The 16,878-nt window shown below is 36.3% G+C and overlaps 1 protein-coding gene and 1 pseudogene across 1 annotated transcript; both read right to left on the bottom strand.

Annotated features, from left to right (window-relative positions):
- Positions 1-4,703: 4,703 nt before the first annotated feature.
- LOC148914548 (uncharacterized) lies at positions 4,704-9,290 on the bottom strand (annotated as a pseudogene).
- Positions 9,291-12,589: 3,299 nt separating this feature from the next.
- Positions 12,590-13,713, bottom strand: LOC103340687 (cotton fiber protein). The gene has a single exon (XM_008244127.2). The coding sequence runs from the start codon at positions 13,606-13,608 to the stop codon at positions 12,877-12,879; it is 732 nt and encodes a 243-aa protein (XP_008242349.1). The 5' UTR covers positions 13,609-13,713; the 3' UTR covers positions 12,590-12,876.
- Positions 13,714-16,878: the final 3,165 nt, after the last annotated feature.

The following is a 16,878-nucleotide window of genomic DNA, read 5'->3' as shown; positions in this document are numbered from 1 at the left end:
TATCCACGAAAAGCAGCCTGAGCGAATTCATGTGACTTCGTTATCTCAATCTGACAAGATACGACAGAAATGAAATAGAGGTCAGTAGGTGATAAAAGAAATCGCAACCAAGGACAATCCTATTTGTTTAACCACCAGAAAACGTGCAAATTATTATGGCTAGTTTGTCAGAGAACTCCAATTGCATCACAAACTCCATACTGGAAATATATATTCATACAATTATCATACACACACTATATACATGTCACCTTTGCTCCTTCGCACCAGCAAGCTTCGTCTGTCTTCATTTGGGAAAAAAAAGGACACGACCGCCCAGTTGCCTAGGTGCCGCCAGATCCGCCAGCCGCCAGGCGCCGCCTAGATCCTCCCAGGCCGCCTAGGCCCCCTAACTCCCTGGTGTCGGTGTCCTCCCGCCTAGCGCCTAGGCCGATATCTCGATTCTCGAACACTGCTCAAAACCTGGAACGAGCTTGGTTTGTGCCCTAGACGTTCGAGTCCGATTCGCCAGAATATTTTTAAAAACTGAGTATAGCCGAACGGCTATACTATTTCTTTAAAATTAAGAAAATACCGAGTAAAGCCGCCCGGCAATACTGGTTTTTAACAAATTAGGTTCAAACGGGTATAGCCGCGCGGCTATACTATTTTTAAAAAAAAATTAACCACCATTCTAACCTTTCTAAGAGAATGGATTCATCTTCATAGGAATCTTCGGATCTACAATTTTTTCTCTTATTGTTCGTTCTTTTTGTGTAAAATTTGAATTTTATAACTATTGTGCATGAATTATAATAATTTGAATTTTTTTTTATAATCACATCAACATGTCATGTGGATATGTACACAAGCAATAAAATAACTTCTCAAGTGAGTCAGCGAATTACTAAAGTATTTTCATGTTCACAAATTTATTGATTCAATTTTGCACTCCGGACATAAATTTGTTTTGGTAAGGCTCCATTAACATAATATTTTAAACGTATAGCCGCACGGCTATACCCTTGAAACATCGTAATCTGAATTTCTCTTTTTTAATTACTATATTTTGTAGTTGTGTTTTAATTATTATTTACTTAGTGAATAATTAGTATTTAAGTATTTTATTAAAGAAAAAATAAATAAAAAAACAATTACTATTTATTAAGTAATATATTTATGAAGTTAATTAAAATATTTAATACTAATTATTCACAAAATAAATAATGATTAAAACATAATTACTAATGAAAGTAATTAAATAAGGCTTAAGATTTTATTTAATTACTAAAAAGAAAATTTAAAATAAAAATGTACTGACCTCTAGATACTAAGATTTTTTGTAGGGTTAGAAACTTCAATGGTAGCATTGAGTCTGGTCGTTTTATTGTTGTTCATTTGATTTTCTTGCAACTTTTCATTTTTAACATTTTTTATGTGTACTTCTTCTTGGAATAGGCTTATGGAGTGCACATGAATGGCTACGTTGAAAAGGATGGGAAGAAGTTTGTATGGATAGCGAAGAGAAGTCAACAGAAACCCATTTATATTATATGTATCCAGGGATGCTTGATCATCTAGTTGCTAGTGGACTGGTTTGTAACGAGCTTTCATCTCGCTTTAAGGCAATTTAGTTTCTATTCTATCTGAGGCTTATACATGTCACATACATTCTATCCAATCCCTTTCCCCTGTTCGAAATCAATATCAAATTTTCATAAGACCTAGTTTGGTTTGGCCTGTGCATGTTCAGATGCAAGCAGAACAATACTCTGGCCTGTGCATTTGCTGACAACGCAAATCAAAATACCACGCACCAAATATTCCACCCAAATTAAATCTATTTCTTTTTTCTACTTACAGTAATTGAAAGTTCTATTGAAAGGGATGAGTTTTCAAAGTCATTCTTAAATTATCAAAACAATCCAAAACTATATATTCACAAGGTCTGAACAAGCAGAACAAAGTTGTTCCACATAAACATGTGGTGGCAAAAATGAGAGGCAAAAGAAGAGAGAGCACTCATTGCACAATTTTGAGCCGATGCAAAATGACTGTTCCAGCCCATCGAAGTTCAGGGATAGAGGTTGTGGTTCAAATATTGTATTAATAAATACCATTCCACTAAACAGAAGAATGCTTATCTCCAAAAAAAACACAGAAATGCTATACATATTTAGTGTTTCAGATTTACAGCATCACCCAATTTCCTGGAAAGATGCTTATCCCAAAATCCAACATATGATGAGGGTATTGAATGATCAAAGAATAATACTCACATATGCATACACATGACGCCCAGTCTTCTCATGCGTATCTCTGCAATTCAAGGAAATCGTATAGTCGATCGGCTATACTGTGTTTTTTCTAATTTTTTTAGAATTAGTATAGCCGTTCGGCTTTACTATTTTTCCTGCTTTTATATTTTAAAAAAATATTATCGCCGCTCGGCTATACTCAGCTTTTAATTTTTTTAAAAGAAACAGTATAGCCAACCAGCTATACCCGGTTCCCCCGGTTTTTGTAAAGAAATCGTATAGCCGCTCGGCTCTACTCGGTGTTTTAAAGAAATAGTATAGCCGTTCGGCTCTACTCGGTGCTCCATCTTCTTTGAAGAAATAGTATACCCGTGCGGCTATACTGCGTTTTCAATCTTTCAGAAGAAATAGTATGGACGCGCGGCGGTACGGGATTTCAGTTTTTTTAAAGAAATAGTATAGCCGAGCGGCGATACTCGGCAGAATACAAAAAGAAGATCGACTTTTGAAATGAAAGCTACTATGAGAATTCTCATGCTTCCGCAGCTTTGAACACCTTTCCACAATCCTGGCATACAGGCTGCTTCTGACCTCCAACGTTAGCCGAAGGATCGTCCTCATTGTGGAGTTCTTTCACACGCCTCCTCATGTTATCTTGGGAAAAACAAACCCACGATTACAGTTTTCAATCGGACACATAAAGAGTTTCTCCTGGTGCTGAAGAATATGAAGATTTATCATTTATGTGGTCCTTTCTTCTGAAGCTGGAACGACAATCATCCACCGAACAAACGTATGGCCACTGTAAAGATTAAGCTAAATGAATTCAGGAACAAGTGAACACGCATTCAATTCTAACTGCAGTACGTGATTGAGGTTCACTTGATGGAGCTTCAAAGGAGGTCTCCCACCTGATACTGGTCCATTAAAGTCAGAAACCTCTCGCATTTTGGAGATCTTTGTCTGGGATCCAATGCTTTAATGAAGCTATCAAACTATCAAACTAATCGGTAGCAGACAACACCACAAGGGAATGGCTTTGCATTTGCCGCTTGAGATATGCAGATTTCTTAAAAGTAGCACCACATTCTTGGCAAGTATTGGATTTTTCCTCTATCCTTCCCCATCCCCATCAGCCTCTTCGGCCATTTCCATCTCTTCCTGTAACAAAAGTAACCACATTATAAGTAAAAATTAATATAATCAATCTGAAGACAACCCAGCTTCAGATTTTGTTTAAAATACAAAAACCAAATGAATCCACAACAGTAAATCCCTCAAATTCGAAAACCCAATTCATAACAATTCATAATTGGATCATAGAAAACTAAAATTAAAAAGGACTGAAACCTAGTGGTGAGAAGCAATCAGGTTCTTTTGGACCTGCAGATGCCACAGTACAATAACAATCACAACATGTCAACATACATACAAAATTGTACATGTTTATGCATTGCATTGCATATCACCACAGACCCAAACACATGTGTAAATATACATATACTAATAACTCATCCAATCCAGACCAGAAATAGTAAACACATGCACATAAACACATAAATTCATTAGTAAATACAAACATACACTGCTACATACATCTATACAGTATTACCCGAAGAAGCAGCTCCATCTCCACCAGAAGATATACCAGCAGACTGCAACTGGTTTGGCTGCTTCATCAGCTTCCTTCGCATTAGCCTATGCATAGACATGACGCCCAGTCTTCTCATGCTTATCTCTCACATGCTTGTTTGCGAATCTGAAGCCAAAACCCGAAAAGCTACGGACAAAGGTTTATGTTCAAGGTGCACTGCCTTGACATGTTGATGGAGATTTGATTTCTTAAATTTAATAGTATAGCCGCCCGTCTATACTCGGTTTTTTAATTTTTTTTAAAATAGTATAGCCGCGCGGCGATACTCGATTTATCCCCTTTTTTATATATAAAGAAATAGTATAAAAGAAAGACTATTAAGAGAAAGCAAATGGCACATATACCCCAAAGGAAACATATTATACAAAGATCAAGGCAGTTGCTATGGCTGAAATCAAAACTTGCAAGGAATCGTAGGGGTCCAGCTGATGCAATTGCATCAGGAACCAACAGAACCTTCCTCATTTATTATTAACAATTTCAAAAAGTAATTTCAACCAAATAGAAACCCACAAAAGTAAGATGGAATATAAAGGTGCCAATTTCTGAGCTGTTTTTGTTGTGTCCTTTCGAGAATGAACGAATAACATTGCCTGATAACCTTCAATATGGTTCACTAGCCACATGCTTGACAATACCAGGAAAATCCAAACTACGGCCACACAAATATGAAGAAACGATAAAACTGGCTATATATAACTTATAGAGAGAGAGAGAGATATATATATATATATATATATATATAGATAGATAGATAGATGTGGATGAAGAGAGAGATACCTCTGTAATGCTCAACCAGTCCAAAACAAAACTCACAAAAACCCAGGAATAGCCAATAATTTGCATACCTCATGTAGAATAGAAATCACAGCTATGTTGGTTTTGCCAGCTCCTGTTGGAGCACAAACCTGCAAGTATCATATCAGCACTTTCACTGCAATGGTTTGGTATTCACATAATCAACAGAATCAATAACTTACTAGTATATTTTCATTAGTGTAATAAACAGTACGGAATATGCGACTTTGAATACGGTTCGAGACTTATATCCACAAAAGCACTGAGCGAATTCATGTGACCGTTATCTCAATCTGACAAATAAGACAGAAATGTAAATAGAGGTCAGTAGGTGATAAAAGAAATCGCAAGCAAGGACAATCCTATTTGTTTAACCACCAGAAAACGTGCAAATTATTATGGCTAGTTTGTCAGAGAACTCCAATTGCATCACAAACTCTCCATACTAGAAATATTTATTCATACAATTATCACACACACTATATACATGTCACCTTTGCTCCTTCGCACCAGCGAGCTTCGTCTGTCTTCATTTGGAAAAAAGGACATGACCCGCCCGGCGCCAGACCCGCCAGGTGCCTAGTGCCGCTTAGATCCGCCAGCCGCCTAGGCGCCGCATAGATCCGCCAGCCGCCTAGGCGCCGCCTTAGATCCTCCCAGGCCGCCTAGGCCCCTAACTCCCCGGTGTCGGTGTCCTCCCTCCTAGCGCCTAGGCGATATCTCGAACACTGCTCAAAACCTGGAACGGGCTTGCTTTGTGCCCTAGATGTTCGTAGAGAAGAGTTCGAGTCCGATTAGCCAGAATATTTTTTAACATCCTAGTATAGCCGGACGGCTATAATATTTTAAAAAATTAAGAAAATACCGAGGAAAGCCCCCGGCTGTACTATTTTTAAAATAAAATTAGGGAAAAACCTAGTATAGGCATGTGGAAGTAGTATTTTTCAAATAAATTTGGGGAAAAACCCACCATTCTAACCTTTCTAAGTGAATGGATTCATCTTCATAGGAATCTTTGGATCTACCATATGAACCACCTTTGGCTACGATTTTTTCTCTTATTGTTCCTTCTTTTTGTGTAAAATTTGAATTTTATAACTATTGTGCACGAATTATAATAATTTGAGAAAATTTTGATAAATCACAGCAATATGTCATGTGGTTATGTACACAAGCAATAAAATAATAGGCAACTTTACTGAGGACTAAATCGACACCACATTAAAAGAGAGAAATTATTGCAAAATTACAAGGGATGAATCTCGAAAACAGTAGGAAACATATAAGACCCGGGTCATCAATAACGCACTAGGAAGGATACATAAGCATTGGAGGGCACCGGAATACCAAGTGAGTAGAACCCCAAAAAAGCTATCAACAAGATATGAAGCACACCCGGGTGCATTGATTTCCATATCATGCCAAATACAACCCAACTGGATGGAAGAGAAATCAATATGCACTTGCAAAACAAGAGACCACAAACTCAGACGAAGATTGATCGCAAAGTCATAAATCAATGGTCCAACAAGATTTAAATCAATCGTAGTTGTAAAGTCAGAGACAGATGTGTGGGTTCACAAATGGAGAGTTGGAGAGCTATGCTTTATGCATTTCTTGTGGCCCAAAAATATATCTGTATCGGCTAATGAGCCCATTTCTTTTTAAAGTCAGGAGAAGGAAAAATTATTTTAAAAATAGTATAGCCGATCGGCTTTACTCGGCTCTTCTATTTTATTTTATTTAATAAATAGTATAGCCCCGGCTATACACGTCTTCCAATTTTTTTTAAGAAATAGTATAGTCGGGCCGCTGTACTCAGATTGTTCCCAATTTTTTCATAAAAATTATATATGCACAAGTTTCACTTTTCGTATATTAATTTTCAGTTCATTATGATAACCACATGTTTCATTCACATTAGAAATTATTTAGTAATTAAATTAATAGATACCTTCTTCTTACAAGAAGAAGCATCCAAGTTGAGACAAAAGGACAAAATTCAACAGGGATGTTAAAAAATTAAAGGAAATAAAAAAGGAGGAAATTAATGATCCTGAAGCCATATTAAAAATTTAATGGACTCTGATGTATATTTAACCACTTTTTTTTTATCGTCTAGAACAAAAGTATTCATTTATACTTTACAATAGAATTTGTTTCTAAGCTATACATCGAAATGATTGAGAGAATTTAATATGTTTAATGCTACCTTGACGTATTTAGGACTTTAATTTTCTTTCGTTTTAGAATTTGACGAGTGTAAAAATACCATTTTGTTGTTAATTTTCATAATTCAGTATTTTTTTAGACTAACATTTGACATGTTTAGAAAGAGAATCTTCATTTCAGTTGTACTTTGTTATTGAAACTGCCTGCAGGAATCGCACTCTGAGTTCCTTCCGTTTGTATTCATCGCTGAGCACAGGACGAGAGCTGTGGGAGATGTAATCAAAAGCTTAGGGGAAGAACATGGTCCAGGTATAAGGAATGAGCTACGGTTTGTTTCTGCGATTTGAGCCACCTTTTTTTTACCTTGGTCTAGGTGATTAAACAGTGAATTATAATCAATTTTTGATGCATCTCTAGCAAGTCATTTTGGCTATATTAATCTGTATGATGAATGGCAACTGGCTCATTGGATTAATTGGTGCTATATATGTATCTTGCAGTGCCTCGACATGGAGGTTCTATGAAAGGGCTTGATAATGAGGTTTTGGAGGGGACACTGTGCGCTATAGTGTTGGCTAGAGAGGAATATAAGATTTTTCGTAGGGTTAGAAACTTCAGTGGTAGCATTGAGTCTGGTCGTTTTTTCAATGGTCATGTAGGAAGGAAGCCAGCTAACTCTTTTATTGTTGTTCATTTGATTTTCTTGCAACTTTTCATTTTTAACATTTTTTATGTGTACTTCTTCTTGGGAATAGGCTTATGGAGTGCCCATGAATGGCTACGTTGAGAAGGATGGGAAGAAGTTTGTATGGATAGCGAAGAGAAGTCAACAGAAACCCACTTATATTATATATATGCAGGGATGCTTGATCATCTAGTTTGCAATTCAAAGAAATCGTATAGCCGAGGCTATACTCTGTTGTTGCCAATTTTTTAAGCATTAGTATAGCCGGTCGGCTTTACTATTTTTTCTGCTTTTAATTATTTTTTTAAAATATTATTGCCACGTGGCTATACTCAGTTTTTAATTTTTTAAAAAAGAAATAGTATAGCCGTCGGCTCTACTCGGTGTTCCATTTTCTTTAAAGAATAGTATAGCCGAACGGCTCACTCGGTGTTCCATTTTCTTTAAAGAATAGTATAGCCGAACGGCTCACTCGGTGTTCCATTTTCTTCAAAGAATAGTATAGCCGAACGGCTCTACTCGGTGTTCCATTTTCTTTACAGAATAGTATAGCCGTTCGGCTCTACAGTGTTTTTAATTTTTAGAATAAATCGTATAGCCGTGCGGTAATACGGGATTTCAGTTTTTAAAAATAAATCGTATAGCCGGGCGGCGATACTTGGCAGAATACAAAAGAAGATCGACTCGAAATGAAATCTACCGTGAGAATTCTCATGCTTCCGCAGCTTTGAACACCTTTCCACAATCCTGGCATACAGGCTGCTTCTGACCTCCAACGTTAGCCGAAGGATCGTCCTCATTGTGGAGTTCTTTCACACGCCTCCTCATGTTATCTTGGGAAAAACAAACCCACGATTACAGTTTTCAATCGGACACATAAAGAGTTTCTCCTGGTGCTGAAGAATATGAAGATTTATCATTTATGTGGTCCTTTCTTCTGAAGCTGGAACGACAATCATCCACCGGACAAACGTATGGCCACTGTAAAGATTAAGCTAAATGAATTCAGGAACAAGTGAACACGCATTCAATTCTAACTGCAGTACGTGATTGAGGTTCACTTGATGGAGCTTCAAAGGAGGTCTCCCACCTGATACTGGTCCATTAAAGTCAGAAACCTCTCGCATTTTGGAGATCTTTGTCTGGGATCCAAGCTTTAATGAAGCTATCAAACTATCAAACTAATCGGTAGCAGACAACACCACAAGGGAATGGCTTTGCATTTGCCGCTTGAGATATGCAGGTTTCTTAAAAGTAGCACCACATTCTTGGCAAGTATTGGATTTTTCCTCTCTCCTTCCCCTTCCCCATCCCCATCAGCCTCTTCACCATTTCCATCTCTTCCTGTAACAAAAGTAACCAAATTATAAGTAAAAATTAATATAATCAATCTGAAGACAACCCAGCTTCAGATTTTGTTTAAAATACAAAAACCAAATGAATCCACAACAGTAAATCCCTCAAATTCGAAAACCAAAATTAAAAAGGACTGAAACCTAGTGGTGAGAAGCAATCAGGTTCTTTTGGACCTGCAGATGCCACAGTACAATAACAATCACAACATGTCAACATACATACAAAATTGTACATGTTTATGCATTGCATTGCATATCACCACAGACCCAAACACATATGTAAATATACATATACTAATAACTCATCCAATCCAGACCAGAAATAGTACACACATGCACATAAACACATAAATTCATTATTAAATACAAACATACACTGCTACATACATCTATACACATATTTACTGTATTACCCGAAGAAGCAGCTCCATCTCCACCAGAAGATATACCAGCAGACTGCAACTGGTTTGGCTACTTTATCAGCTTCCTTCGCATTAGCCTATGCATAGACATGACGCCCAGTCTTCTCACGCTTATCTCTCACATGCTTGTTTGCGAATCTGAAGCCAAAACCCGAAAAGCTAAGGACAAAGGTTTATGTTCAAGGTGCACTGCCTTGACATGTTGATGGAGATTTGATTTCTGCAAATGTATAAGCAAAATCAGAAAAGGAAACAATAAAAAAAAACTAGCAATGGCTATGCTCCTTTTTCCAAACCCAAAAAAAAAAAATCGTATAGCCGACCGGCTATACTATGTTCTCTTAAATGTTTTGAAAGAAATAGTATCGCCGAACGGCTACACTTCCTTTTTAAATTTTTTAAAGAAGTAGTATCGCCGTGCGGCTATACCCCGTTTTCCAAATGTGTGGCCGCACGGCTATACTCGGTCTATTTCTTTAAAAAGTCACAAATTTCTTTAAAGAAATAGTATCGCCGTGCGGCTATACCCGTCTTAATCCCAAACCAAAAAAAAAAGAAAAATAAATAGTTTAGCCGAACGGCTATACGCGGTTTTCCTAAATTTCAAAACTGTATAGTCGGTTTTCGCAATTTGTTTCGAGCACTAGTATAGCCGCGCGGCTATACCCGACTTTTCCAATTTTTTTAAGAAATAGTATGGCCGTGCGCTATAAAAGAAATAGTATAGCTATACTTCGTTGTTTATAATAATTTTTTCTATAAGTATAGCCACATGGCGTTACAACAACTCTTTTTTTTTAATAAATAAATAGTATAGCAGCGCGGTGATACTCGTTTTTCTTTTTTTTAAAAAGGAATAGTATAGCCACATGGCTATACTGGGTTTTTCCCAACTTTTTTTAAAAGAAATAGTATAGCCGTGCGGCGATACGATTTATTAAAAAAATTAATAATAGGACCAAAAATGTCCAACAACTGCTTGGCTAACTACAATTCGTCAAATGGATATCATCGATATTCAATTCAAGGACCCAAATTGATTCTGAGCCAAACTTCATTGACCAAAAGTACAATTAACCCATAATTATTTATCTAACAACTGCTGTTGATTTGTTAAATAAAAAGTAAAAATAGAAATTGCTAAATTATAAATTGAACTTTTGAGGTGAGACCCAGTGAATGAGGAATTACTAACGTGAAGTTACCGATTTTTCTCTATAAGTGAAGTGTAATTATTTTGAGTGCTTGAACATTATATATTTCGATAGTGATGTATAGACACCAAAATTGCTAAATTATAAATTTAACTTTTGAGGTGAGACAAAATGACTAAATCAAAGGGGCGCAAATGATGAACTAAATCAAAGGACACCTGCAATTGATCAACAATAATTCTGTCATTTCCTTACAATGAGAAACAAATATATGCCAAACCGCCTAAATTACATCCACCAATTAATAATTTGAGGCTCACCAGAGAAATATTTTGGACTGAACTTTGGGTGGTCTTCACTGATAATCGCCATGAAATCAAAAGAGAGACACATTCAATTTGTGCTCCATTACAGCTCAAGTAATTAGCTACAATCATGCTTAGAACAATAGATGGCCAAAGGGTCTCCCTATAAACTGTGGCATTCGCTTCCACTTCCTCCACCAACAAACTCCAGCAATCAAACAGAGTTCAATAGAAAAAAATTTGAAACAAAGAAAGAGAAGGTATGGATTCCAGTGTGTTGAGGGCTGTGGTTTTGATGAGCATGCTTGTGCTTGCAATAGCTGAAGCTGATATGAATCCTTCCTATACCAATACGGTTCCAAATGGCAACACTCTTGGTCATGTTGATGATGTCTCTGATCCTTCCAATGGAAATCAAGTGGTTCCAAATGGCCATATTATTTCTTGTGGTTTTAAATGTGCGACAAAGTGCCTAATGAACCCAATATGCCTTGGCACGTGCATGATCAGATGCAAACATAGACTTTCGAATGTTGTGTATGATTGTACACAAAGTTGTGCCAACTCCATTGCTACCACAGGCACTTCCAATTCTGGTAATATGCATATTTCCATATGGGATTATTGATCTCTCTCTCTCTCTCTCTCTCTCTCTCTCTCTCTCTCTCTCTCTCTCATGTTTGTTTTGAATTATATTTTGGTCATTGATATTCTTTGTATTTTGTTTTTATTTGCATGTATTGTAGATAAGCTCTATGTGAAAGGCTTCGTGGATTCATGTTATGAGAGCTGCTCCAAAAATAATCATATTAATTAAGGGATTGGGAATTGTTGCCTAGCTGCATGCGGCATGAATGTCTTGCTCCAAAAAAATAAATGACAAATTATGTCTTGCATATGTAATAATTTTAATTTAAAATAATAATAAGATTGTTTCAATTGCTATTTATATTGCTTTGTGGACTTTATTTCTTTCTTTCTTTGTGCGTGTGTGTATATATATATATATATGTAACTTCTTTCTAACTAAAATAAAGCATGGACTCATCAAACCATCTATATCAATTTGGAGGATGTAAGTCAAATTTATAATAAATGAAAGCGCAAAATATCGAATTGTCGTAAGACCTAGTTTGGTTTGGTCCTGTGCATCTTCAGATGCTAGCAGAACAGCGCTGTCTAAACATGAAAATACTGAAAAGAAAGTCGAGGTTAACTCGTCATTGAATGTCACATTCTTGTCTTTTGTTTTTTGGTAAGGATCCAAATTTTTGCCCGTTTCTGTTTGGGTTTTCTTGTCAGTTTAATATCCAAATTTGCTGTGGAGTAAATTTATATAGACAAAGAGTGGTGCTATTTGCCATTCCATCCAAATTCGCTTTTGTCAGTCTTGTTTTTTTTCCTTCTTTTTAAATTCAATTTTAAATATGAATAATATTTTATTATACTTAAATAAAATGTGCTCCACGTGTGTCATGTTATCTTTTTTTTTAATGGAATAATTAATACCGCGTAAGCACCTCTTTATATATAATAGTCAACGTAACTAATTTGTATAGCACAATGGGCATTAGAGAATTACTACTAAATAAAGAGTGATATCCATACCGTATTTATTAATATTTTGATGAATGATTTTTTGTTGTTGAAAATTTTAAGTTATCCATCAGGAAAGATTTAATTAAAAAGCAATTTATTTAATGGTCTTTCATTATCAAAATAAAGCCAAGCATGCAGTAAGTAATCAAACATATTAATTTGGCAGAGAGCTCATATATAACTCGTAGGAACTGAAGATGGGATGGGGTTATAAAACGTACCTACTCTCAACTCTTTTATTAATATTTAATTTTGTTGACGAACTGGTCTGAGATTTGAGTTTTCTCAGCTGCCTTGTGACCCTTTGAATTTGAACACCATGAAAGGCCTCGGTTCCAGGAAAATACTAATATTCAGAAAAATGAAAAAGGTGGTGACACTTACAATCTCACATCACAGCCAACGAAACCCACCTTGAGGAAAAAAAAAAAAAAAACCCCCGAAAATTAAAATTTAAGAAGAAGAAAATACCTACTACAATTATTTGTTGTTTTTTTATTTTCTTTGAAGCATTTCTTTGTAACGCAAGAGAGAGTCCAGCCTTTGCAGCCTGAGCTGCTGCTTAAACCTGTTGATAAAATCATCAGCTTTCGCGTCAACCCCTTCGTCGCCCCCAAACGACCTCGTTTTCTCCACCCTCGGCCTTCTGTCGTCCCCTACGTCGTCGTTTCCTTCAACCCTTCCCAGCGGCGATTTCTCGCTAACAGACTTTCTTATCTGCTCGTGATGGTGCGCCGGAGCTCCACCACTCGACTCCGACTTGCTCCGATGAACCAAATTCTCTCTCCTCGGGTTCGGATCATGGGTCTCGTGCTCGGACTCATTCGGGTCAAGATGTCTAGTTTCTGTGTCAGGCTTTTCCGATCTCAACAGAGTGGAGAAATCCATCGACCCGAGCCGTTCCAAGAGCGAGGGAGTCCGAGTTAACCCGGCTGGGTTTACATGCTCTGGTGCCACGTGTTCGGGTTCCGGGTTGGGTTGTTCGAACTTGAAGTGTGAGAAGTCGAAGGACCTGACCCGGTCCAAGAGCGAAGGCGTACGGACGAGCTGGTGCGAGCTGTGAGGAGTGAGCTGATCTTGATGCTGCTGTTCAGGGTTTTTGTGGGTCCCAAAGCGAGAGGAGAGAACGATGGTACCGATCACGAGGTTGACGAAGAGGAATAGAGAGGTGGGCGTGAACCAGCTGATCATGATGGACAAAAACGAGGACGTTGCTGGGTCTGCCATGGTGTCTCTCTCTGGCGTTTCACTTTAATCTTGTGAGTTTCAGAGAGAAAGAGAAGAAGCGAGAGAGAGAGAGAGATGGGTTTTGTGTGTTTTTTTTCTGCGTGTGTTGTGTTGTTGCTCGGATGAAGTGGAGACATTTATATAAAGGTGAGAGGTGACGTTTTTGTTTGGTAGTGAATTTCGAAGGAAACAATGTCGGGGTGGAGGAGGGCCCCTCCTTTTATTATTTTTCACAGTAGGTTGATGCATAAATTATAACTTATCAGCCCAATAAAACTATATTAATAAATCTTTAGGAAGAGGGGATTGGATTGTATCCCCTTATTATATCATCTTAAATTCGCTGGTGAATGACAAGTTCATGTTGGGAAGACTATGTTTTTAGGCGATATTATTTTAATTCTATCAAATATGTATGAGTTTATATGTATATGTCAGATTCACCTTGTTGTTTTCCATACTCTTCAACACTCTCTCGTTTTCTTCCTTTTCATTGTCAGTTGATTTGCATACACTACTTTAATTCAAATTATAATAAATAACTCGCATTTTTTTATCAGTGATTATTGGTAACTTTCCTAATTTTGGTTGAGCTGATTTAGGACATGTTTTATATGAATAGTAATTGCAGCAAGTTTCCCACTTGTTCTGAACATGTCCTAAATCAACTCGATCATGTTGACAACTTTTCTACTATTTTCTGAACATATATAGCTCGTATTAGACAAAATATGACATATCCGGAGGTGATGTTTAGTGCTAATATCATATATCCCGCCATGAAAACTCAACATGAGTGATAATTAAGATGAATAGGGTAGCATTTGTTGTTACTTATGATAACGTAAAGAGTAATTCATCGTCTTGAGTTATTACCTCAAATGAATATGCGTGCTATTACCATTAAAATGAAGTAAAGTGATCAGCAGTGTGATAACGAACTAATATATAATTGAAGGACATCTCTCCAACCTAACTTTGACTTAGATCATGAATTACACATGTGGCCTCCAGATAAAGGTCAACATCAAGATGCAATCGATTATGGCGCTGAAGACTTTTGCAATTTAGAAAACAAAGATTTAAGCAATATGGACAATTTATACAACTGTTTGTTTATCATTGACAGCAAGGATACTAACTAGGTTTACCTATAATCGCATGCATGGACAGCGCATCTTTGTAGCTTAGGATAGGAAGAGTTAACTAATTACTATTATGGGCAAATGGTCATTATAATCCATCTAGTTTTGGAGAAATTTAAGTTCTGAATTTATTTCTCCCACCCGAAAGAAAGACAAAAAGAAAAAGATGACATTCGTATAGTATGTAGAACAAGTTGCATCACCTTACAGTGTTTTAATTACATTTTGTGGGGTGCATGAGAGTTGCAACTCAAATGATTGTGTATGAGATTCGTTTCGAATGCCCTTTTCTCTTATGTCAAAAAATATATAAAGATAGTACCTTTTGTGGTTGGTGTAACATTAATGTACAGAAACCATGTGCTTCTTCTTATCTGATAGTCCAAAGCAGACAATATTTTCAGAAATTTTAAGTCACATTTATGCAGATTAGACACCTTTTAAAAAAAAAGACTACTTTAAATTCAATATTTTCAAAAGGTGACTTATGGTCTTGTAATGAAAGGTCGAGGAACGCTGTGTGTCTAAAGAAAGAAAAAGGAAAGAGTCCATCATGTCATTCCATCGACTTTTACAAAGTATAGACCCAGTAAATTATTTTAATCAACGATTAAATATTATTGAACATTAAATAAGTAGAAAGAAGACCAAGACCAAGACCTGAGTCTGCAGTCAACGTGATCGTGCATGCAGTCAACATATATTTAAGGGGGTTTTTTTTTCTAACTTATATTGTTCTATGTTTTTTTACATTCACACTTAACCAACATGTGCACTGATTGATATATATGAGTCAATAACCATGTGACAGTATCGGCTGCTTAAATTAGACGGGCCCACATTATCTTTAGACTCATTTTCAATGATGAAAGTGTGAACGTATTTTCCATTTTATCACCTAATTTTTCAGAAGAACATGACACAAAGATTGGATTTTGTTATTGCGGGAAAAAAACAGGGCGAAATATTGATTCTATTATCCGATTGGTGATGGGTTGAAGTACAAAAGATAAGTTTGTGAAGCAACGATAGAGATTTCTATTTTGTTGATTGTTGGGTAGGTTTTCATCTCTTGTCAATGATAGGGGTAAGCAAATATTGATAATAATTGGGTTGATTGTTCCATTCAACCAAAATACCTCCAATGAGAGAAAGGAAGATGGTTGGGGAAGAAAGATGAGTGTTTCTGTGGAAAATTTAGTTAAGAATTTATTTCACCCACCCGAAAGAAAGATAAAAAGAGAAAAGATGACGTTTGTAGAGTTGCATCACCTTCTAGTGTTTTAATTACATTTTGTGGGGTACATGGGACTTGCAACTCAAGCGGTTGTATATGAGATTTCATGTTCAAATACATTTTTCTCTTATGTAAGAAGACAAAAAAAAAAAAAAAAAAGTACATGTGTGGTTGGTATAACATTAATGTACATAAACCATGTGCCTTCTTCTTACCTTATAGTCTAAAACAGACAATATTTCAGAAATTTTAAGAGTCACATTTATGCAGAAATTTAAATAAAAAAATTTATTAAAAAAAAAGAAAAAAGAAAAAAGAAGAAGCATGTGATCAGCAGATAAAAATTGAACAAATTTGCAGAGAGCTAGGCAGCTGCTAGCAATATATGCTTTCTGTATCCAGAAAAGTGCTCAGGAGAATTTTGTTTGTTTATCCAAATGTTAATACTCATCTCTCTCAGACTCGCTCTCTCTCTCTCTCTCTCTCTCTCAAGTAGTCAATGTCTCTTTGAGACTCTAGCCTGCATCTGCAACTAGTTATATTAGGTGAATCATTTCAGAAACTGGCAGAAATTTGTCTAGATGTGGGATTTTTATATTAGCCTTGGAAATGTATAATGTAGAATGAATTGCTCTGTTGAGGCTAATTGACATAGGTAATTAGTTGGTTTGTAAGTTAGTCACAATTACACAGCATAGCATTGATATGATTGTGCTTATCTCTTTATAGATGTCTTTGTTGCACCAAGATGGAAGTGGAAATTGTCTAAGCGACCAAAAGAATTGTATAAAGATCAAAAGTGAAAGTGCTTTTTATTTTACCAAAAGAATTGTATAAAGATAAAAAGTGAAACTAATTTTTGTACTAACAAATAATTTACCAAACGCC

This window comes from Prunus mume, linkage group LG8 (assembly GCF_029339155.1).
Source record: "Prunus mume cultivar Tortuosa linkage group LG8, ASM2933915v1, whole genome shotgun sequence".
Classification (NCBI taxonomy): domain Eukaryota; kingdom Viridiplantae; phylum Streptophyta; class Magnoliopsida; order Rosales; family Rosaceae; genus Prunus; species Prunus mume.
This window is presented reverse-complemented; position numbering and strand designations above follow the sequence as displayed.

Excerpts from the sequence above, each read along its gene's own strand:
- LOC103340687 (XM_008244127.2), bottom strand. The coding sequence starts at position 13,608 with ATGGCAGACCCAGCAACGTCCTCGTTTTTGTCCATCATGATCAGCTGG.